Source organism: Heterocephalus glaber, unplaced genomic scaffold, assembly GCF_053883595.1.
Source record: "Heterocephalus glaber isolate CG9 unplaced genomic scaffold, H.glaber_assembly_v1.0 deba00000331, whole genome shotgun sequence".
Taxonomy (NCBI): Eukaryota; Metazoa; Chordata; class Mammalia; order Rodentia; family Bathyergidae; genus Heterocephalus; species Heterocephalus glaber.
The window spans coordinates 60,835,049-60,857,511 of record NW_028258142.1 but is presented as its reverse complement, the minus strand read 5'-3'; the positions used below and the strand labels follow the sequence as shown (position 1 = coordinate 60,857,511).

At 45.4% G+C, this 22,463-nt stretch overlaps 1 protein-coding gene across 4 annotated transcripts in view; it reads left to right on the top strand.

Annotated features, from left to right (window-relative positions):
* The window catches only part of Myom1 (myomesin 1), a 116,496-nt gene that overhangs the window by 41,956 nt on the left and 52,077 nt on the right, over positions 1–22,463 (top strand). For all 4 annotated transcript variants that reach the window (XM_004853188.4, XM_021265197.2, XM_004853187.4 and 1 more), the window contains exons 9-17: positions 344–508; positions 3,086–3,247; positions 7,958–8,099; positions 9,076–9,275; positions 11,200–11,256; positions 15,397–15,521; positions 19,116–19,299; positions 20,062–20,236; positions 21,927–22,048. In XM_004853188.4, coding sequence (XP_004853245.1) covers positions 344–508; positions 3,086–3,247; positions 7,958–8,099; positions 9,076–9,275; positions 11,200–11,256; positions 15,397–15,521; positions 19,116–19,299; positions 20,062–20,236; positions 21,927–22,048 — 1,332 coding nt within the window. The remainder of the gene's footprint in view (positions 1–343; positions 509–3,085; positions 3,248–7,957; positions 8,100–9,075; positions 9,276–11,199; positions 11,257–15,396; positions 15,522–19,115; positions 19,300–20,061; positions 20,237–21,926; positions 22,049–22,463) is intronic.

The window sequence follows — 22,463 nt, the reverse complement described above, 5'->3', positions numbered from 1 at the left end:
CTTAACTCCAAATCTGAATTAGAAGACAAGTATATTCAGCTGAACAAATGTAGGCTAAATGTGGTATTAATTTGCATTTTAGACATTAAATGAAACCCTTTAAATTCTATTTATTACAATAATAAACAAGCAATTTGATTATATGATCAATGATGTAAGAATTCCTACACAAATGAGGGATTGTGTTCTACACAGCTCTTACATAGAACTTTATTTTTGGCCGGATAAATCATCTGTTCAATTCTCTGTCACAACTGCTTTCTGCCTGTGCTGTTTAAAATGCTTGAGACTCTTTGATGAGAAAAAGAAATAAATCATGGGTATTTGTTTTTGTTGTAACCAGTTGCTGTGACCCCTTATGGTTACGCATCCAAGTTTGAGATCCACTTTGATGACAAGTTTGACGTGTCCTTTGGGAGAGAGGGAGAGACAATGAGTCTGGGCTGTCGTGTGGTCATCACTCCTGAAATCAAGCATTTCCAGCCAGAAATCCAGTGGTACAGGAATGGTAAGTCTTTGTCTTGAATTCTGGCCTGGATTCTTGCTCTCAGAAGCTATGGGCCAGAGTGCTGAGCTGTTTATTTATCAAGGCTGGTGTAACCTGGAAGTCAGAAGGCACAACTTGCTGTGTGTCTAACAAACGTTTACATACACATCAAAGTAGCAACACTTTAATAATATATTTATGGAGGTGAGATTTTCTTATCGCCAAAGAACTGGAATTACCAAAAAAATGAATATTCACTTTGTAAGTTAATTTTGTTAAAATCCTTTTTCCCATAGACATCATTTATACCAAAAAAGTACAAAACTTTAAAAACATATAAATATATGAAACAATAAATCCTGATATTATTAATTAACCAGCAGAGTAAGTGAAAAGGAGATTCAGACCTTAGCGGTTCTGTTTTAATGTGTTCAAGGCTCTTTACAATTGTGAAATGTTTAGCTTCGGTGATAAGATGACATACAACAAAAGAAAAATCTGACCTACTTTGTGTCCTTAGGCGGCATCAGGCAGTAGGCACATTCTGAAGGCAGAATACACTTACTGTAAATTTCAAGTTACTTTTTGGGCATGTGAGCTGTACCGTCTGGAAGGGGACCTGAGCTTCATTTAATGCTCAGCTGGCACCTTGAAATTCTTAATCATTTGTCCTTGAACTTGTGTTTTGTCTGGAAGTTCGATGGACCTGCGGCTCATGCACAATGGGAGGAGCAGCCGCGCAGTGGGCGGGCCGCGGGACGGGGGGGCGGAGGGCAGCACGCTCCCCCAGCGGCAGCCGGCCTGCAGGGGCACGCCGGCCCCTGGGCTGTCGGGGCTCTGGGTTCAAGGTAAACCACTGAGACCCGGAACCGGCTACCGCATGCCCCGGCAGCAACACGGCGCTGACTGGCCGGGCGGTGGAAAGGAGCAACACCGCGAGGCTGCAGCGTGGGGCTGCCCGCCGCCCGAGCTCACCTCATGTCCCGCATGTCCGGGGGGATCTGCACAAAGAGGCGTCCCAGCACTGGGACAGGGGCTTTGTCAATTAAATGCCGCACAAAAGCCACGTGCAGACATTTCGAACCGAGAACCCGAGGAGCTAGACTCTTCAGTTTAGAATCTGTTTTCGAGGCCTGGAAACAGAAACTGAATTTTAAAAAGTATAAGATTTGATGAAAAGAACACAATTTTTATTTGAAACCTTGGATAAACCAATCACGAACAAGGAGGATAGTTTTAAAGTTAATGTCAGTGGGATATAGTAGCGCACCCACTTTGGAGGCTGAGGCAGGAAGTTCAAGGTGAGTTTCAGGCCAGCCTGGGCTACATAGTGAGGTCAAGGTTGCCCTGAGCTGCATAGCAAGGCCCTGTCTCAAAAAAAAAAAAAAAAATTAATATTTACTTGTAATTGAAGATACAGTGGTAGAATGCATAAACAGATATTTTGAATTATGTACAAGTTACAAATCATTTTTTATTTCTAGTGTGACCTCCATAAGTTAGAGGACATGTAAGAAAAAACATTGAAATGCAATTGTGTAAATTTACATTTATAATTTAGATATAACTCTACCTTGTATGGAGTTAAATCTTTTTAAAAAAATTGTTCCTCCATAATCATCGGTTCTAGAGTATTTAAAATTTAGACTTTGAAATAGAAAGTTAACTCAGTGTTGTCATAATCTATTGTAATATTCTTAACAGCTTCGGTAATGGTTATCTCAACAGAAAGAGCCTTCTCTAAATAAAAATTATCAACATTTTTTGGTAAACTTACATTTGTAGAGTGGTTAACCTTACTTTTGATTATATTGATTTAAAATGAAATTGCTTGAAATATAAATTTTGATACCTTAATACATTTGTAAAAAGCAAACTAGAACTCTTATCAATCAAGATACCATGTTGGTAAAGTATTATTATTTATTGCATGAAAACTTATGGCACTAAAATCATTTTTGCAGTTTGTATGACCCCTAGTAGGCTCCATGAGTTGTAAAACATCTCAAAGGGAAAAAGGCTTATAATTTGGCACCTTTATCTGAATTTTCTCTCTGCTTTTTAGACAAAGGGCTTTGCAATTTAATTCTGCACTGGCCTTAGAAATGAAGTATCTGGTCCACGGTCTCTCCCTTCTGTCTACTTTTATTTTATTTATTTTTTTTTTGTACCGGGGATCAAACTCAGGACCTTGCGCTTTCAAGGCAGGCAACAGCACCACTGAGCAAAATCCCCGGCCCCTGTCCAGTAATTTTACTATTATACAGGGGTGCCTCAGTTTACAAATGCTTTTATTTCTGAACAATTTGGTTTGCAAACAGAAGTGTTTGGCAAAATTTTGTTTTTGTTTGTGAATTCTGCATCTGGCGACGAACACAAATCTGGCCATCTTTCCCAGACTCGTGAAACGAATTAAGTTCTTGAACCGAGGCAGCACTGTACATCTGGCAGAAGGGCTTGAAGCCTAGAGACATCCTCTAATAGTCAAATAACTTTAATATAGGAAAGGAGAAATGAGAGGAAGAGGAATGGAGGGAGGGGAATGAAAGGGGTGTGGTAGAGGACAGATCTGTTGATTTGCTTATTTTTTATCTCTAGGGGCACCTGTTTCTCCATCCAAATGGGTGCAAACACAATGGAGCGGTGATCGGGCAACCCTGACATTTTCTCATCTCAACAAGGAAGATGAAGGCCTCTACATGATCTGCGTACGGATGGGAGAGTATTCTGAGCAATATGGTGCTTATGTCTTTGTCCGAGGTAAGACCCAGCAAACAGCAGAACACCCAGCCACATTTGAAACACTGAAGCCAAATTTACCTGCCCAGATGTGCTCTGCAGTGATGAAAGAGCCGTTTGAAATCTGGTCCAGATTACCTGAAATAGGAATATTCATTCCCAGGAAAACCAGACCTAATGTAAGAGGTGACCCTGGGAGACACTAGGACAGCAGAGTTTATTTCTGTCCGTCCCCGTCAGGCTAGAGGTTGGGGTGTCCAGCTGCTTCTGGGGCCCATAGCGCATCAGTGCAGGTAGCCAGTCACCTGTGTACCCAGCCAGATGAGCAAAGTCTTTGCCTCTGGTCTCAGTGGTCTTAGCTGAGCCAGAGAACGAATCTTCAGCAATTCTGAGAAACAGACTGAAGATTTGGTGCTTCCTCCTTGGGCTTTTTCAGGGAACCCCTGGCATGCTCTGGGGTTCCTCAGCATTTCTCAGTGCCACACCCAGAATTGTGCCTCTCTGCTAGGCATAGGGTGGACTTTACAGGGCTAGTTGCAGATGAGGGGAAGGTGTCAACATTTGAGATTTTACTTAAACCAGTTCTCAAATCCATGGATTAGGAAAGTGGAAGGTTTCTAAAATTTATCAGCTGTTTCTGCAACTCTGGGAGGCTGAGGCAGGAGGATTAGAAATTTGAGCTCCACCTGAGCAACTTAGTGACTTAGTGAGACTGTCTTAAAATAAAGAATCAAAAGGGCTGGGAATATAGCTTAGTGTGAAGGTCCTGGGTTCAATCCCCAGATAGCTCTATTTCTATCTCTATCTTTATCATCTCTGTCTCTGTCTCTATCTCTGTCTCTGTCTCTATCTCAGATGCTGTATTAGTCAATTATGTCTCCTGTTGCTGAGACATAATACCCAACACCCACAATGTAAAGGAGAAGTTTGTTTGGCTCACGGTTGCAGAAGATTCAGTTCATGGGTGGCTGGCTCCAAGGGGGAAACATCCTGATACAAGGGTGTGGCATAACAAAGCTGCTTGGTTCATGGTGGCCAGGAGGCAGAGCAGGGAAGAGCATCGTAAAGGAAGAGGCGGGACCAGATACAGACCCCAACATCAGGCCTTCATGACCTGCCCAGACACACACAGAGTACTTTCCTCATTCCCAGGGTGGCTCCCAAGCTAATGCAGGTCACATTGTATCTTAACTGCCACAGATGCTGCTGTGAGAGAATTGAATAAATTGGAAAGAAATTTCACCAATTGCATTGTGAATTTAACAACTTTGAAGAGTTCACTTAAATTTTTATTATGATATATTTGAGGTTGTTTTAAAGCATCTTTATTGAAGATACATATCGTAAGATTCAATCATAGTAAGTGTATTCTTGTGTACTTTTCAGTGTATCTGCAGAGTTGTGCAACCAGGACTCACAATGCTTTTCTAGAGTTGGGTGGGGAGGAGTGAGGGGCTGCTGGGAATCGAACCCAGCTCCAAGTTTCACAGCATTTCCATCACCCTAATCTCGGGCTCATTTTCCATCCATCCATAGCCAGCTAGCCTCTGGCGACCACTGCTTTACTGTCTACAGAGATTTGTCTTTCTGGACATTCTTTTTGGATATGTGTGGTCTTTTGTGCCTGCCTTTTTTCATTTAGCATACTTTGAGGTTCACTTGTGTTTTTACTGCAAAATAACATTGCAGTGTGTGGCTGGGCTTCTTTTTGTCTAGACTGTCAACAGCTCATAGGCAGCTGGACGGTTTTCACTCTTGGATTAGAATAGATGATGTTGCTGTGAACATTCCTGCTCACATTTGTAGGCCTATGTTTTCATTCCCGGTGGGTACGTACCTACAAGTGGAATTGCTGGGTCATATGATACATGTATGCTTAACTTTTTAAGAAACTGCCAAAGTGTTTTATATGGCACTTAAAGTGTTTTTAAAACTTTGTATCCACTTTGTATCCACCAGAGCATTTTTTTTTAGAGCACTGATATTTTTGCTGCTTAGAAAATAGCTTCTGCACCAGAATGATCAGTGTATAAAGCACCATATGTCTGCAGAAACACATTGCAGAGCTATACACATTTGGCCAGGGCCTTGTTACGTAGATATTATGTAGTCATTGTGAAAATATAGATGATATAAATAAGCAAAAAAAATTTAAGGGAAAATCCATCCATAAGTCTACCACCCGAAGATATCCAGTGTTACTTGCCATTTCCTTGTGTACTATATTCTTCCCTGTCCCCCCCCCCACACACACATACACTCAGAGAGAGACATAGAGACAAAGAAATGATAAAGTGGACAAAGAAGAATAGAATTTGTATTGGGAGAAACTAGAAAAAAATCTAGATATCTGCCAATATGAGAGTTGTAAAATAAAGTTTATTTATATACAAGAAATATTAAATATAAGTATATATTTTATATGAAGTGAAGTGTACAGGTGCTCCATATAAATAGTGGAATATTGCAGAGCAATGAAACTTAACGACATATACATATGAGATTGGTACATATATGGAAATATGTCGAGAAAAAAGTTTTCATAGTTTCCATTTTATTTTTCAAAATGATCACTTTGAGTTTATAAATGTAGGAGGGAAAATCTAGAAAGGCTTAGGCCAATATGTTAGTAGTAGTTATCTCTATGTTATAAAATGAAGAGTTAAACGTTTTTGTCATTTATTTTATAACCATGCATACTTTTTATAATGAAGACAACAGAATTACATCTTGAAAAAAGTGAATAGTAGCCTGTGTCAGAGGTCAGAATATAAAGAGTAGCAGGCTAACCTTTGATGTGACTAATTAAACCTACAAAAGTGAGGGTGCTTGGAGGGCGGGCGGAAGTCCCAGCGGCTGAGTGCTCACTGCGCCTGTGTGGGGCTGGGGGCGTGGCAGGCAGCCAGTCTGTCCCTTCCCCGCGCCTGCGTCCTTGTCATTCCGTGTTTTGTTCCCCGCGCTGTGTTGTACCTTCTTGGGATAAGGAACCATCCTTATTTTTTTAACTTTTGTGTTAGCACCTAAAAGAGTAACAAACAAACGAATGAATGAATGCACGAATGCATGCCTGGGCACCGTGGAAGGGGGCCGCCTGCCCCATGGGTGGCGTGGTGCAGACAATGCTATAAAGATGCTGGCGGGCGGCCCATGACGCCTCCTGTCCACCGGGCCCCATGCACAGGTGCGCAGCTGCCCAGCTGACTGAGCCTCCCAAGGCTCAGGTTCCTCCCAAGGAACCGGAGGAGCCGTGGCTCTGCTGCCGGCCTTAACGGAGGACCCTGCAGAGCCTTGGAGTCGTTCAGCTCCTGCTGCCTGGCACATGAGGACCCCACCTTCAGAGTCAGGCACAGTGATTAGTTCCATCTTCCGAGAGTACATCTGCAGGAGAGATTTAGCCGGAGCCACTTCCCTTCTGGTTTGCGGGGCATGGAACAGAATGCGCAAGATCCCAGTAAGCTGAGTGTGGTCATCTGCACCTGTCATCCCTGGAGCACCTGGGAGGCTGAGGCAGGAGGACTGCAAGTTCAAGTCCTTCCAGGGCAACTTAGTGACTTAGCAAGACTATGTCTCAAAATTTTAAAAAATAAAAATAAAAAAGGAATGAGGAGGTAGCTCAGTGCAAAGGTTCACTTTCAGATTACTGGGGAAAAAACAGTAATGTTGGGCCAGGGATTTAGCTCAGTGGTGCCGTGCCTGCCTGGCAAGCGCAAGGTCCTGAGTTCAATCCCAGTACCAAAAACAAAAACAGTAATGTTGAGCTTTTCACAGTTACTGAAGCTATTTAATTCACACGTTGGCAAATATTTCTGCCATGTTATCTACCATCTGAGTGACCCATAAGCACTGCAGACGGGTAGATCATAAGGAAAGACAGTGTTTGTCTGGTCAGCAAGGGTGTTCTCCTGGAGACATGGCTTCCATGGGTCCCAGCCTCTCCCGCCAACCCCGAGTGTGAGGGCTTGGTCAGTCGCTGGGAGGAATTGGCAAATGGGAGCCCTCCCCTAGGGCCTTCTGCTCTTAAAAGGTGACTGACCGGTGTATTGAGTCCCCTTCCCCTCCTCCTGACAGCAGCCCTGATTCGCCCATTAGCTGTGCAGACCCCGTTCATAAACAGCCACTGGGCTCTGTCCTTTGTGTTAGCCCAGACTTTTCCTAACCACAGATAAACTAGGCTCAGACATGGCCCTGGCGTCAGGGTTCTTTTCCTAAGTGTCCTTGCCTTGGGGGTGGTATTTGGTTAAGCGGATGTTTCTTTTCTCCATCAAAATGGTAGTGCCCAGCCTAAGGATGAGCAAGGCTCCACGGTTCTCCCTCTTTGGACGCATCCAGAAGGTGGCAGAGGGGCTCTTTGTCCCCAGCAAGCCTCCATAGCTTGTTGCAGCATTGTACAGTCAGCACCTTACGAACAGACTCTCTGGCAGGTGACTTACCCGATAACAGTTACCAGCGTCTCCCTGCTCCTTTCACTTGGGAACATTCGGGGCAGCAAGGGCCAGGAGGCAAAAGTCCCCGGTCCTTCAGCACCCTTTCTCTTTTCTAACATAACGCTTTTCCCTCTGAAGGGGAAAAGCACACACTGTTATGTGGGCAAACAAGTCACAGGGTTCTAAGTTTGTTCAGTTGGGGTCGGAGACGTGCCCGCTGTGTGGCAAGACACGTGTGGGCCAAGGCCACAGCCCACCAGCCGGCAGAGCGAGACCCAGGGTAACCGCATACCCCGTGTCTCCACAGATGCGGACGCCGAGATCGAAGGCGCCCCCGCCGCACCCCTGGATGTGGAGAGCTTGGAAGCCAACAAAGACTACATCATCATCTCCTGGAAGCAGCCAGCTGTGGACGGCGGGAGCCCCGTCCTGGGCTACTTCATTGATAAGTTAGTGTCTGGTGCGCCTGCAACAAGAGAGTGGCGGCCGCAGACACGCATGCCCGACTCCTCATCACTCTTTTGTCTCTGCACACACGCACACTTCCATACATCCACCCAGACATTCACATCTGTCCGCCTGCCTGTCTGTTTACCCAAATTCCAAGGGTAAATCCGTCACTCTGTACAGTAGGTTTGCACCAAGGTGGGTTAAACCTCGTATTTATAACCCTAGGTAAAGGTGTGCCCGTTGGCTCAACCCCCTCTACAGGAGTATTTCCTGCAAACTTCATACAACTTAACTGTATGCACGCAGTGCTGTGGAAGCATCGTTTAGTGAAGGCCAGTTGTGAAGGTTTACAGATCTTTTTCATACTCACAGAGTCTGGCCTGTGGGCTTTGGCAGATTTCCAAGGGATTTGTGAGCTCTGATGGGTGATAGATTCCTGGGGAATCTCTCTGCCTGTCATCAGTCTCACCTGTTAAAGAAGCAAACATGCTACAGCCCCCTCTTAGCCCTTCCAGCCACGCAGAATGTAGTGACCACGAAGCAAGAAAATATAGCGAGCTGCTGTCCAGACTACAGTGTAGACCTTTCAGGGGGCCAAACTTTCAACAGTGCTGCCACTTTAGAAAGAAAATGCCTAAGGAAGACAAAGAAAGAAATCCCCAATGGTAGATGAAAGGCATCAGATGTGGGGTTGGAAGAATCCTCCCCCAAGCCTCTCCCACGGGAAGAGTTGGGAGTCACCTTCCTGCTTTCTCTTCTCCCTCAAATGCCTTTGCTTAGCACATGGGAGCCTCGGCTGCCTGCTTGCAAATTCAGGACGGATCTGAGGATTCTTCTTGTTCAGAAAGACTTGCTGCATCTTGTGGAATTGGGCGCCTGCTGTTTGGGAACTAGGAAGGCTGCCTGTGCCAGGCGTTGGAGCTACTAATGCAGCCATGCGTGTGTAACACTCCTGTCCCTCGCTCTTTCCCTTAGGTGTGAGGTGGGCACGGATAGCTGGTCTCAGTGCAATGACACGCCTGTGAAGTTCGCTCGTTTTCCGGTCACTGGATTAATAGAGGGCCGTTCCTACATATTCCGGGTTCGAGCTGTGAATAAAAATGGAATAGGCCTACCCTCGCGAGTTTCCGAGCCTGTGGCTGCTCTGGATCCAGCAGAGAAAGCTAGACTTAAAAGTAAGCACTTTCTATTTTTTGGCATCCTCTCTTGTACTTTTTTACCTTTTAAAAATAACTGTGCTACACACCTGTGATCCCAGTACTCTGGGATGCTGAGTCAGGAAGATCTCAAGTTTGAGCCCAGCCTGGGCAATTTAGCAAGTTAGTGAGACCTTGTCTTAAAGTAACAAAGGTCTGAGGGTGTAGCTCAGTGCAAAAGCTCTGCATTCAATCCCTAGCATGGCAAAAACTAAATTAAATGAAATAAACTAAAATAAATGCAATGAACTTCATTGCAAGGTTATCCCTCTCCCTTCCACTAGAGGGACATGAGAATAAGGAAATCCTGGGGAAGGGTTTTCCTTGGTTTTCTTGCCTATCCGGTCTCTTCAAGGCTTTGTGTAATCTTACTTTATTCCATCTTATTTTTTATCTTACTCAGAAAAGTTTGCCTTGTTAATCTGGGTTACAGGCGCTCTGTGTGGTGGGAAATATGAAAACAAATAGCCCGGAGAGCATTCTTATTCACATTAGCAGTACATTCCAAATATGCTTCTGGCTCAAAGTGTGTCTCTTGACTTTGAAATCTACTCCTAGAGCATTCATGTCTCCATACTGGGAGTTTCTTTCTATCAACAGAAAAGCAGGTTTACATTATATCTGATCTGAATTTGAGTTTCCACATTAGACAATTTAAAATAATCTTTTCCTGTACTGAGTTTCCAAGTCTTAAATCAAGACCATGAATGATGCCTTGGATTTGTTTCCTGGAACCTGTTGGCATCCCCACTAATAGGCGCCATGCAATGACATTACAGGAGTTTCAGGACGGTGACATTTCAGTCTGTACCAGCTCTCCACCTTGACCCTGATGGACGTTAGGCCAGTAGGTCTTTGCTTGGGGACGGGGGCTGTCCTGTGTGTCATAGGGTGCTTTTGTCCTTGCATCTACCACCTGGTGCCAGCAGCCTCACTCCCTCTTTGTGACCATCATAAATGTCCCCAGACACTGCCAATATCCTCCCAGGTGGGGCAGAGTTACCCTAGTGGAGGATGACAGGCCTCTGCTGTCTTTACAGGGTTGTTCTTGACCTCATTGTACCCAGTAGCCACCCTAGAATCTAAGCACGATAATTCACTTTTCCCAGAACCCAGGTCCAGTCAGCTCCTTGGTTCTTCTTGGATCACTTTCCACCAACCGTCCCGTTCCTTTCCCTCTTCCCCAAAGTCACAGGCCCCACTCAGCTTCCGTTTACTGCTCTCTTACAAATCCAAGCACTGTACAATTTGTTGGAATTGGAAATAAATGATCTTCCTTACCATCTTCCCGCTTTTGCACAAACACTTGTGAAAAGTCCTTGATTAAAGCAGAAGTTGAAGCGTTCTCCTTCTGGCGTTGATGGATCAGGATGAATTTCCTCTTTGGCTGTAGACCTGTCTCTTCCATTTTTCTTACTCCAGATCTCAACTGACTTCCCCGGTAGATAACACTTTGCAAGAATAGAAAGAGGAAGAATTGCTTTTGCTGAGCTTTACTGCAGGATCAGTGGCCTCCTGTCTTTCATCTTCATGGTGACAGATAACAACATGGGGCTCATCATTCTCTAGAGTGGTTCCCCCAGACACATGCAGTCTCTTAGGAAGGGCCAGGAAAGCCTTCGTGTCTCAGGAGGCCCCTACTAAGCCATCATGTGCACACAGGTATGTGACAAGCTCAGCTGGCTCTCAGTCCTGACAGATTCTAGGCCCTGCAGACTTCCGGTCCCTTGAAGATGGGGCCATGTCCCCCACAACGTGTCCTCCTGATACTGTGCACTAGGAAAATATCCAAGTGAGCTAGGAACAAACCCATCTGTGACTAATCCAGCCAGTGTGTCAGTTTACCAGTGCAGCTGAAAACGCCCTTGTGGACATCTGTGATTTTATATTCATCTCTGTTCAGGTCGCCCGTCAGCACCCTGGACAGGACAGATCATTGTCACGGAAGAGGAGCCCTCAGGTAAGAACTCTGCTTTCCCCAGATGCTACTGCTGGTGAGTGCACGGTATTTAAGACGTCTGGAACTGCACATGTTGGGCGTAGCGTGGAGCACTCCTCTACCCCAAGCTGCCCCCCCGCCAGCCCCAAGCATCGTATTTTATTATTGACGCTTTCTGGAGGGGCAATTGTCACACAATAACCTGCAGATATGTAAAATGTACACTTTGATACGTTTTACCTGTGTATACACCCATGAAGCCCTGGCCGTGATCAGAAAAACGAGATACCCACCAGCCCTGATGTTCCTCTTGCCCCCTTGCAGTTCCTCCTTCTCACTACACCCAGATCCCCAGCCCTCGCTCATCTGCTTTCTGTCACTACAGCTTGCGCTGCTGAAGATTTTGGATAAATGGACTCACACTCATCTTTGCCTGGTTCCTGTCACTCAATAGCATAATTATCCTGAGATTCATCTGCATCCCACCGGCACTATATGAGTGTCCCAGTTGTTTCTCATTGCCACTAGTGTCTGGTGTGTTCACCCTTTTTAACTTCAGCTACTCTCGTGGGTCGATAGTATTTTGCATGGTTTGGATTTGCATTTCCCTAATACCATTGGGTACCTTTTTATGTGCTTACTCTTTTTGTGCCATTTAACATCTTTGTCATAATTGGGTATTTTTACTATTTTTTTTCTGGAAATGTTACACTATTAGGAGTGGTTGGGGCTGGGGATTTAGCTCAGTGGCACCTCGCCTGCCTTGCAAGCACAAGGTCCTGAGTTCAATCCCCAGTACCAAAAACAAAACAAAACAAAACAAAAAGCAATATTAGGAGTGGTAAAACTAGAGATTTTTGCCTTTTTCTGATCTCAACGAAAAAGCGCTTGGTCTTTCACCATCAAATCTAGCATTGTGGGTAGAATTTTTTCTTTTTTGAAACAGGGTCTCACTGGCCTTGAACTCACTATGTAGTCCAGGCTGGCCTCAAACTCATGGCAATCCTCCTGCCTCAGCCTCCTGAATGCTGGGATCACAGGTGTGTACCACCACGCCCAGCTCGGGAGGGTTTTTATAGACATCATTTATCAGGTAGAGGAAAGTCTTCTAGTGCTAGTTTGCTGAGATGTATATCATGAATCGATATCAGATTTTGTTAAATGCCTTTTCTGCATGTATTGAGATTGGATGATATTTCCTTTTCCACTAACCTGGTGAATTATACTAATATGATTTTAGATTATTAAACAACCTTGTATTCCTAGGGTGAACCCTACTTAGTCACACCATATTATTCTTTTTCTATATTGTTGGATTTTATTTTCTAAAAATTTTAAGGAATTTTGCAACCGTTATATGTTATCCTTTTTGCATATTGTTGTTTGTTAAGCTTTTCTTAGAAATTTTTGTGTCTCTGTTCCTTTAGAGCAATCTCATTTAGATATGTTCATTTAGATATTTTAATTGACCACTTTATTATTGTAACGTGACTTCTTGTACCCCATCGTAATGTTTTTCTGCTTAGAAATCTGCTTTGACTTTAATATAGTTCTTCCTCCTTTGGTTTGATTAGTGTTAACATGGCATACTCTTTCATCTTTTTATTTCTTGCCTATATTTGTCTTTGCATTTAAACTGTCCTTCTTGTAAGCAGCATATAGTTGGTTTTGGATTTCTGATCCAGTTTGACAGTCTTTGGTTTTTAATTGAGATGTTTTAACCACTTACATTTCTGTGATTTTCATGTGGTTGGACTTAAATCTACTATGTTATTATTTATTTCTGTCTATTCTGTCTATTCGTTTCCTTTTTCCTGTTTTTCTACTTTTTAAAGATTGAGTACATTTTATTATTCTGTTGATTTGTGTTATGCCACTGACAGAATTTTTTTCGCACTTCAGTGCTTTAGAATTGACTGTACAATCTTTTCAGCCCACTTTGCAGTAGCGCTCTATTAACTCATTAGCAGTGTCCGAACTTACCAGTGGTGTTCCTCTCCCTCCTAGCCTCGAGGGCATCACTGTCCTACAGTTCATTCAGATGCACACACATAAACCTGCAGGATGTAATCACCATTATTATGTTGACTTTAATGTCGTTATGCTCTCTTGCAAAGAGATTTTTTACTGTTTTTTCCCTTTCATTATTTTTATAGATCCAGATTTCTATCTGATAATATTTTCTTTCCCCTTGAAGCACTCTCTTTAACTGTCTTGCAGTGCAGGTCTACTGGTTGTGAATTATTTTATGTATTATATGTCTGGAACAGTTTCTATTTCACTTTCAGTTTTTAAATATACCATCACTGAATACAGAATTCTAGATGATGCTATTCTTTCAATAGTTCCAAGAGCGTGGCCCGTTGGGGTACAGATCCTCATTATAAGAATTACTATTTCATTCTTATTTTTGTTGCTAGGTGTGCAATGTGTCTTTCTTTCTGTATCTGCTTCTAAGATATTCTCTTTATCACTTTTTTAAAAAAATTTGACTATGATGCGCATGTGTCTCATGTGTTTAGGGCCAACAGATTTCTCAGCTCTGTGAGTTTATGATTGTCATTAGATCTGCAAACTTTTCACGATTATTTCTTTAAATAGTTTCTCCTGTGCGCCTTTCTGTCTTCTCTGCTTCAGGAAATCCCCTTATGTGCCACTGAAACCACTTGAAACTGTCGCTCAGCTCACTGGTGCTGTGTCCATTCAATGCTCAGCCTCTCCAGTATATGGAACACATTTATAGCTGTTTTGGGGCCTTTGTGTACTAATTTTATTTAGCAACTGACAGATGATACAAATTCTATCATCAGTGACATTTCTGGTTTTGTTTCTCCTGATTGATTTGCTCCCCTCATTATAGGTTAATTTTCTTGCTTCCTTGCACACTTGGTAATTTTTATTTGATGCCAGACACTTTGAGATTACATGGTTTGGTATTGAATATTTTCATATTTCTAGAAATACCCTTCAGCTTTATTCTGAGAAAACAGTTTAATCTTTTTAATGTTTGCCTTTGTTAGGCGGCAGGGAATGAGTAGGGAGAGACTCATGGGGATGGGCCCTTATGGATATTTTATGACTTACGGGTCTTTTAGTCAGTTTTCCCATTTTTGGGACAAATTACCTGATACAACCTTTTTTTTTTGTACTGGGGATTGAACTCGGTACCTTGCGCTTTCGAGGTACGCAGTGGCACCACTGAGCTAAATCCCCGGCCCCACCTGATACAACTGTGAGGAGAAAAGGATTATTTAGTTCACAGATTCAGAGAATGCGCTCCATGGTCATCTGGGTTGGTTTGTGGTGGGCAGGAAGCAGAGAGCGGGGGACAGTGCCAGAGAGGAGGGGCCAGGGCTGAGATGCAGTCCCCAGGGTCAGCCCTGACTTGTCCAGACATACCCAGAAGTGTGCTTTACTGATCCCTCTGCACTTTAACCCAGTTAAATTGATGTATCACAGTTAATGGTCACATTTTCCCTCAGGCATCCTCACAGGAGTTATGGATTGGCTAGTTTAAAAATGAAATATGCAGGAAGAATTTATTTACAATCCTGTCAGGCTCAAAAATAAATGCCAAAGGCAGCAACTGCTCTTATCAGGCAGGAAGTGAGGGCCTAGAAATACACAGATGCCAGGGGTCAAGGTCAACTAAATGGCTCAAGGTTGGAGGAAACAGAAATATAAACTCCATTGAAATTAGAAAGCACACAACAGAGTCAGGAGAATATGCTGCAAGTGCCAGGCAGTGAAGAAATGACAAGTATTTGCTGTGTCCAGGAAGCTTGGTGTGTTTTCCTACTAAGAGGGAGCTGAATGGAGGGACAGAGCAGGAGAGAACCGCACTATGCCACGCCGGGAGACCTCCAGGCAGAGGTAACCCGTAGCTCCTGAGGGCTCTTGCCTTGGTGTGACCTTCCCCGTGTCCTTTAGACACGTGCACACCCTGCTCTGTGCCGTTTGGCTTCTCCTTTCATGGACTCAACCACACACAGTTCAAAGCCAAGGACAGTGTCCGGCTCCCTAGCTCTGTCTGTAAACGCTCAGGGGCACTAGACACGCAAGCTACTGTGCACTGCAGAGCCGGGCCCCTTCCTCCTGAGGAGAGATGCGGAATGGCCTACCAGGAATGTGTGTCCCTAACTTTCCCTCATTGTTTTTCAGCGGGCATTGTCCCCGGGCCCCCCACAGACCTCTCTGTCACTGAAGCCACCCGGAGCTACGTGGTCCTGAGCTGGAAGCCCCCTGGCCAGCGTGGCCATGAGGGCATTATGTACTTTGTGGAGAAGGTAAGGCTCCAGAGTCACTGTCACCTCAGCCAGTTCCCAAAGACTTCTTTTATAAAGTTGAGGCTAAATTTCTGGGGACAGTGGAGCGAGGGAGCAGGGAGCAAAGATGTCCCAACACTTTGCATTCTTACAAACTGTGAGCTCTCTCCGTAGGGAGCTTTGTACATCACCCAGAACTGTGCCTGCAGGTTCAGGGGGCTTATGGGTTCCTGAGACTCACCAAAGCCCCCCAAGAGGGCCACAGACCCCAAATTGCAACCCCTGTCAGAGGAGAAAGAGACCTGAGACTGTAGACTGCCTGGTTGACAGTGTTTCCTAGAGATGTTCTCTGTCTCCCAGCTCTGTTGGTGGCTTTGTATCTCCCTACCCTCACCCTTGTGTGGGAGGCAGTGGCTGTCAGCAGGGGCAGCGAGAGGAGAAGGTGACGACAGCGGGGAGAGGTGAAGGCAGCAACCCCTCGGCTGCCCTGTGTCCAGGCGGGACAGCGGGGTCAGGGGTGGCAAAACGGCCTGAGATACTGGCAGTTCTTTCCTCCAGTAGCTTACAAAGTAAGGGGCATCGGAACATCAGAGGGGCCGCACATGGAGTGGAATGGGTAGGGATGGAAGGTGGATAGTCCGGGGAGCCCTGAAAAGCACTGGTGCTGTCAGGTGGGAAGGAGCCGGAGCCTGGCCAGGAGGTTGCTGGGGATGCAGATCCAGCTGCTGCATGGAAACATGAGAGCCCAAGGCACAGGTCAGGGCCACAGAAGCCCTGCTTCCTGGAAAAGGATCTGCTCAAGATGAGGCTCCGAGTCTGTTCGCTAAGCAAGCTGTGACTGGAGCACATGGGCTGTAGCTCATCTTCCTTGACAATTATTGCCAGAGAATAAATTTCTTAGGTCTAGCAGTGCATGCCAACATCTGCCATGTAACAACATAAAACAAGATGCAGAGTTCTTTATGGCCTTTTATTTTTTTCAAATCAGTGGTTCTTGAGAAGATTATAGCAGAGCTAAAAGCCTAGGCAGGGTGATTTCCCTCAGTTCACTGTTTTTGCTTTGCGGTGGGCAGTTGGCTCCACCTCTGAGCTGCACACCTTGCTTCTTTCTTATCCCTGGCAAATTGGTGACAACACATCACCCCTTCCACGTGCGGTATGGACTTCTGCCAACAGTCTGGTTTTACCAAAATAATATTAAAAATTTATATTTTTTAGATATCAGCCACCAACTGTATCTTGAGTAGCATCCCGAGCTCTTTCTCTTGTTTTTAGAGGGCAAAACCAGAGAGAGAGAGAAACACTGGCTTCCTGGCGCGTGCAGCACACGCCCTGGTGCCTCCCTCGGAAAGACTCCCCGGAAAGAAGCTCTGAGTGACCCCAGAATAATTACCATCTCCCACAGCACCATGTTCGCTTCCGATGAGTCAAAGTCAGCTGCTGCTGAACATTCCCTCCGTCACGTCGGCTTTCGTTTTCCCATGAAGCCTGCAACGCCCAAAGCTACTAAGTTCCTATGAATTTCAGTTCCCATTCTAAATCCTCTCCAGCGGCCCCTTATGCTGATGGCTGGAAGGTGGTGGCAGGGTTGGGGCCCAGGCTGCTTGGGGCACAGTTTGCTCACTGAGCCCCAGGCCGCTGAGGCTCAGGGACCTGGGGCACCCGCAGAGCCATCCTCGTGCCAGGCACCCCGAGCTGGGTGTGAGATGTTTCTGGGAGGGCTTCTCACACAGGGAACAGCCCCTAACTCCTCCCTCGCTCGGGTCCTTCTGTCCCCAGTGTCGGTGCCTCCTCTGCTTAGCCTGTGCCCGCGCTTCTTTGAGGCCCTTGTCACCTGGGCTTGGTGTGCAGAGCATGAAGCTGCCTGCCAGTCCCACCACATCTTCGATCCCTAAACGGGTGGGATGGGGGCTCTTACAGGGATCAGAGGAGTCATCCTCTGCACACAGGCCTGTGGCTCCGCTGTGTCCTTCCAGCCCCGCGCCTGCCCCTCAGTGTCTCAGGTCTCCAGCTCTTTCCCTTCTTCCGCTGCAGACATCGGTCTTGCAGAAACACAGACTGCACCCCCGGCCCTTCCCATTATCCGCATGACCCGGGCGCTGACCCCCACGCTGCCCCACTTCATCACTGAAACAGCCCTGTGAGCTCCACACTGTTATTTCCATCATGCCTGTTTTGCAAGTGAGGGCACTGAAGCATTTCCAGGGCGCACAGTTCACCCAGGGTTGCCCAACAGGATTTGAAGGCGGCTAGGATTTGAATCTGGGCGCTCTGACCACAGGCTGAGCATTCCTAACCTGAAAGTGCTCGAAATGCTTCACATTTCAGACTTCTGGATTGGGGTGCTCCACAGGTAAAGACTGCAGATTTCCCAAAACCCCCAAATTCTGAATTCTGAGATCCTTCTGGTCCTGAGCATTTCGAGTAAGGAATGCTCAGCCTGTATTACACCAGGCTGCCTTCCACTCTTGCAAACCTGAATCCCCTCTGGCGACTTTCGTAGAGCAGTGGAGAGGGTTCCAGTTATAATGGTTTACAAAGTGCTCAACACAGGAAAAGACAGCTGTGATTTTTATCATGAGAGTGGAAGTGACCGATAACTGTGTAGGTATTCTCCCAGGGTAAAATAAGTCAAAATGAATCAAAGCTTTAACTCAGAAATTAAAGGTATGGGAGAATTTTGTCCCTCAGTAGGCAGCAGGTCCCACACACAATGACACATTATCATAAAAGACTGCACCAGACTTTAAGGGTTACCTTGTTAAAATGTACCCATTTTACAGATGATATACTGAGATCAAAAGTGTCAGTTTTCCAAGTTATTGACACAGCTGGGACCAAACCTTACATCTTGGGGTCCCTTCCACCATGCCATATCTTGGAGATATGTTAAGTCAGTGAAGGTGTTGCCAAGTGATATATTAGTAAACTTTTAAAAAATGAGTGTAGGTTTGCAGTACCTCCTAATTAGTTTGTTTGTTGGAATTGGTACATGTATATAACATTTCTGGATCATTTTCTAACCCTTTACCACCCTCCCTCAATATCCATCCCCATCCCCGTCCCCAAAACATGTCTTTTTTCCTATGATCTTTTCTTTATCTATTTTATGCCTTTATTTATATTTTAGGCTTTTCATATAAAGGAAACCATGTAGTATTTTAGTGTTTGTGTCTGACTTATTTTACTATACATAATGGTCTCAAATTGCATCCATTTTCCTGCAAATAACTTGATGTCTTTCTTCTTTATGGCTGAATAGTATTCTATTGAATATGTCTACCGCATTTTCTGTAGTCATTCATCTGTGATAGGCAGAGCTTATCTATTGTGAGCTATGCTGCTATCCACGGGGTACGCACAGATCAGTACACTATGATGCCTTCAGGAAGGTGCCCAGGAAAGGGCCAGCTGGGTCCAGGGGGTTCTGTTCGGGGTTCTGTGGAGCATCCCTTCCGATTTCCATCGCAGTTGTGCGTCACTCACAATGCAGACGGGCTCCTTTCCCACACATCCTTGCCAGCAGCGTTGTTCTGTGTGTCCTTGATGACAGCCCCTCCTCCCGAGTGGCAGTCGTGGGCCTGGGCTCTCAGTGGGTGTCACTGTTCTTTGCAGTGCGATGCGGGGACGGAAAACTGGCAGCGGGTGAACACGGAGCTCCCGGTGAAGTCTCCTCGCTTCGCGCTGTTTGATCTGGCGGAGGGCAAGTCCTACCGCTTCCGCGTGCGCTGCTCCAACTCGGCAGGGGTCGGCGAGCCCTCGGAGGCCACCGAGGCGACCATCGTGGGCGACAAACTTGGTGAGTGTGGTCGACAAACTTGGTGAGTGTGGCCGGGCTGAGCGGCTGTGAGCTTATTTACCACCAAGAACCGAATTATTATATACGTGTATATTCAGAGGCTAAAATGGTGACAGCCTTCTCTTACTAGAAGTCCGACAGCTGTGCTTGGCCTATATAAAATACGAAGTAGTCTCTCTAGTGTGAGAAACTGAAAGTGTGAATAAGGATTAAAATGATTAAAAGGAATAATTGATCATTTGAAATAGGAAGAAAAGGTCCAAAGGGGTAGGGGAAGTGGGAGGGGAAGGGGAAAGGGAAGGAAAGGAGGGAAAGCAAAAATTATCAGAAAAGGAAAAAATGGAAACAAAGTCTGTGTAAATAGGGAAGGGTGCACAGGGAATGGGGAAAAAATAAGAACCAAGATACATCCTGTACAGGTACAAGTACCCAATGATAAATGTAAATGTGTTGCATACCTAAAATGTACCAATAAAAGAATTTAAGCAAAAAAAAAATATTTTTGCTCACAGACAGTAAACTTCCCCAGGAGTTTCAACCGCTGGTGTGTGTGTGTGTGTGTTCCGAAATTCACAGATATCTGGTTTATCATTATGCTCTCACACTAACATTTAAATTTTTTCCTGCTTTAACAAATACATTATAAAATAAAACAACTGTATGTTGACATGATTGTTTGCATAACATTTCTGCGTGTGTTGGTGCATACATGATGGGATGATTTTTTTAAAGCTACCCGTCACCATTTTCTTCTCCACCCAGATATCCCCCAGGCCCCTGGCAAAGTCGTCCCAAGCAGGAATACAGACACCTCCGTGGTGCTTTCTTGGGAGGAGTCCAAAGACGCCAAGGAGCTGGTGGGGTACTACATCGAAGCCAGCGTGGTGGGCTCCGGCATGTGGGAACCCTGCAACAACAACCCTGTGAAGGGCACACGGTAACCCAGCTGGGGGTCCCGGGGTGGCGCACACACGTGTGCGCGCACACACACGCATGTACATTATGTATCCAAATGAGTTTCAAACTGAACGTGTAGAATGCAGTACATTTCAGGAAGAGAAGCTCTACTTGTCAATGCTTAGGAACAAAAACTGGCAACGTTCCTATGGGTCGTTTTCTAGGTCTTTTGTGATTCTATTCCTTTCTGCTATTTCTTCCTTTCTTGTTCCTCTGTTCTGGTCTTTAATATGCAATGCGGTGCTAGACCCTAAAGATCTAATAAGTTCTACCTAATACAAATGCCCAGGCATTTGAAATGGACAAAAACCACAGCATCAACCTTTTATAAATTCTGAACATTAACACAATTACGCCTAATGCTGGGCAGGTGTAAAACAACACTAAAACAAAGACTTTCCAGATACTTTGTCACGTCACTGTCTCTGTTTTTAATGTGGGGAATGTTACATTCTTTTCTTGCTTTTAACTGTTGTCTCAGCTGGCCTTGCAAACTGGAGGTGAGCTCTGTACCAGACAGTGAGCCTTCTTCAGGGGACCTGTCTGAGAGGGCGCCCTGAAACTGCCCAACAGGCTTGTTAGGCCTCTTCTAGGAATGAGGATCCCCTCAGGGAGAGTTAGTTCTTTGGCAGAACATGAGAGGATAGAGAACAGCCGACCCGTGGGGGAAGACAGTGTGTATCAGAAGAGATTCATTTCTTACAACAGAACGTCTGCTTGTACATCTCCTTTCTGCTCTGAATCCTCCTGTTTGTTCCTGGTGCTATTTAGAAGCAGTGCTTCGAGTAGCAGACCCTGCCTTTCTACAGACGGGAGCTGTGAAAGCGCAGGCACCATGTGTATTCATCTCTGAATCCCCAACGCTTAGCTCAGTGTCTTGAACACTGAAGTGCTCAGTAATTACTCACTGAGCCGAGCTAACCCTAAGGACTGAAAGAGCGGCCTAGATCATGGCTTCCCCTACTAAATATCTGGACAAGCTGATAGTGACAGAGGCATCAGCAGGTCTGCATTTCCTGGTAACTGTCCTGGAGAAGGGTCTGAATGTTACGGAGATTCATGAAGCAGCTCTTTGTAGCCCTAGAGCTATTCAAGGGTGAGGTTGGTTTGTGTGTGACATTGCCCTGGATTCTCGCCTCATGATTGGATCCTTATATCCAAATAGCCATCTGGGAAACCAGTTTTCATACTATTTTCGGCTGCCAGTGTAATTTCTCAATTAACTGAGGCTCCCCTGGTGCTCAGAGAGGTAGTACTCGGCAATCTCTGATGGGGTGGACAGGGCCTGTGGTCATGCATGTCCACCGAAGTAGCCAGTAAGGATAGTGTTAATGTCACCTGTGACTTACTAGGGGCGTCACATACCCCAGACCCTGCAGTGCTATTGAATATACTTCATGCACAGTCTGGAGATGAAAATTACTATGTAGGTATTATTATCCTTGTCATCCAGATGAACATCTAGCGAAACCAGGACTCCTCGTTTTCTGACAGAGTTTTAAAAATTGCACAATTGCCTTCCTGTCTAAAATGCACTTGCTACCTAAATCACTTTACGTCTTTTTCTTCCTTTTGATAAATGAATCAGTTTCAGTGTCCAGCTAGGCTAACAACCATCTCCCCTAAACTTCCTCCTGGGAGAGACTCTTGAAACATTCCCCCCTGTTTAGGTTTACGTGCCACGGCTTGACGACCGGTCAGAGTTACATTTTCCGGGTCAGAGCAGTGAACGCAGCTGGACTTAGTGACTATTCCCAGGACTCAGAAGCTATCCAAGTCAAAGCTGCCATTGGTAAGTTCCTTACACACAACCTGGCCAGGGAAAAGTGAATGTTTCTCAGTTAGAAAGGAAGATGCCACCATCGGCCCCAGAAACTGTTTGATGCTTCTCGTGTTGTTCCGTGAGGCCACCCTTGGATGACCATCTTCTCTGGCTGGAGGTGACACGTAACCTTCCACAACTGTCATTCTGCAGATCATCACTCATCCAGATTCCTCACATCTGTAACCCTGCAGCTTCCCCTTCCAAGCCTCTCAGATACTCCCATTATGTGACTCTGCACCCTAACTCTGTGCTCAGCCGGGGGGACCTAAAGGGCCATCCCGATTCCGTGACATGGCAGTGCACCATGACACGGACCACCTGTAGCTACAAGCCATTCATCTACAGCACGCTTGGCTTGTTTCACTAACAGCATATTAACCTG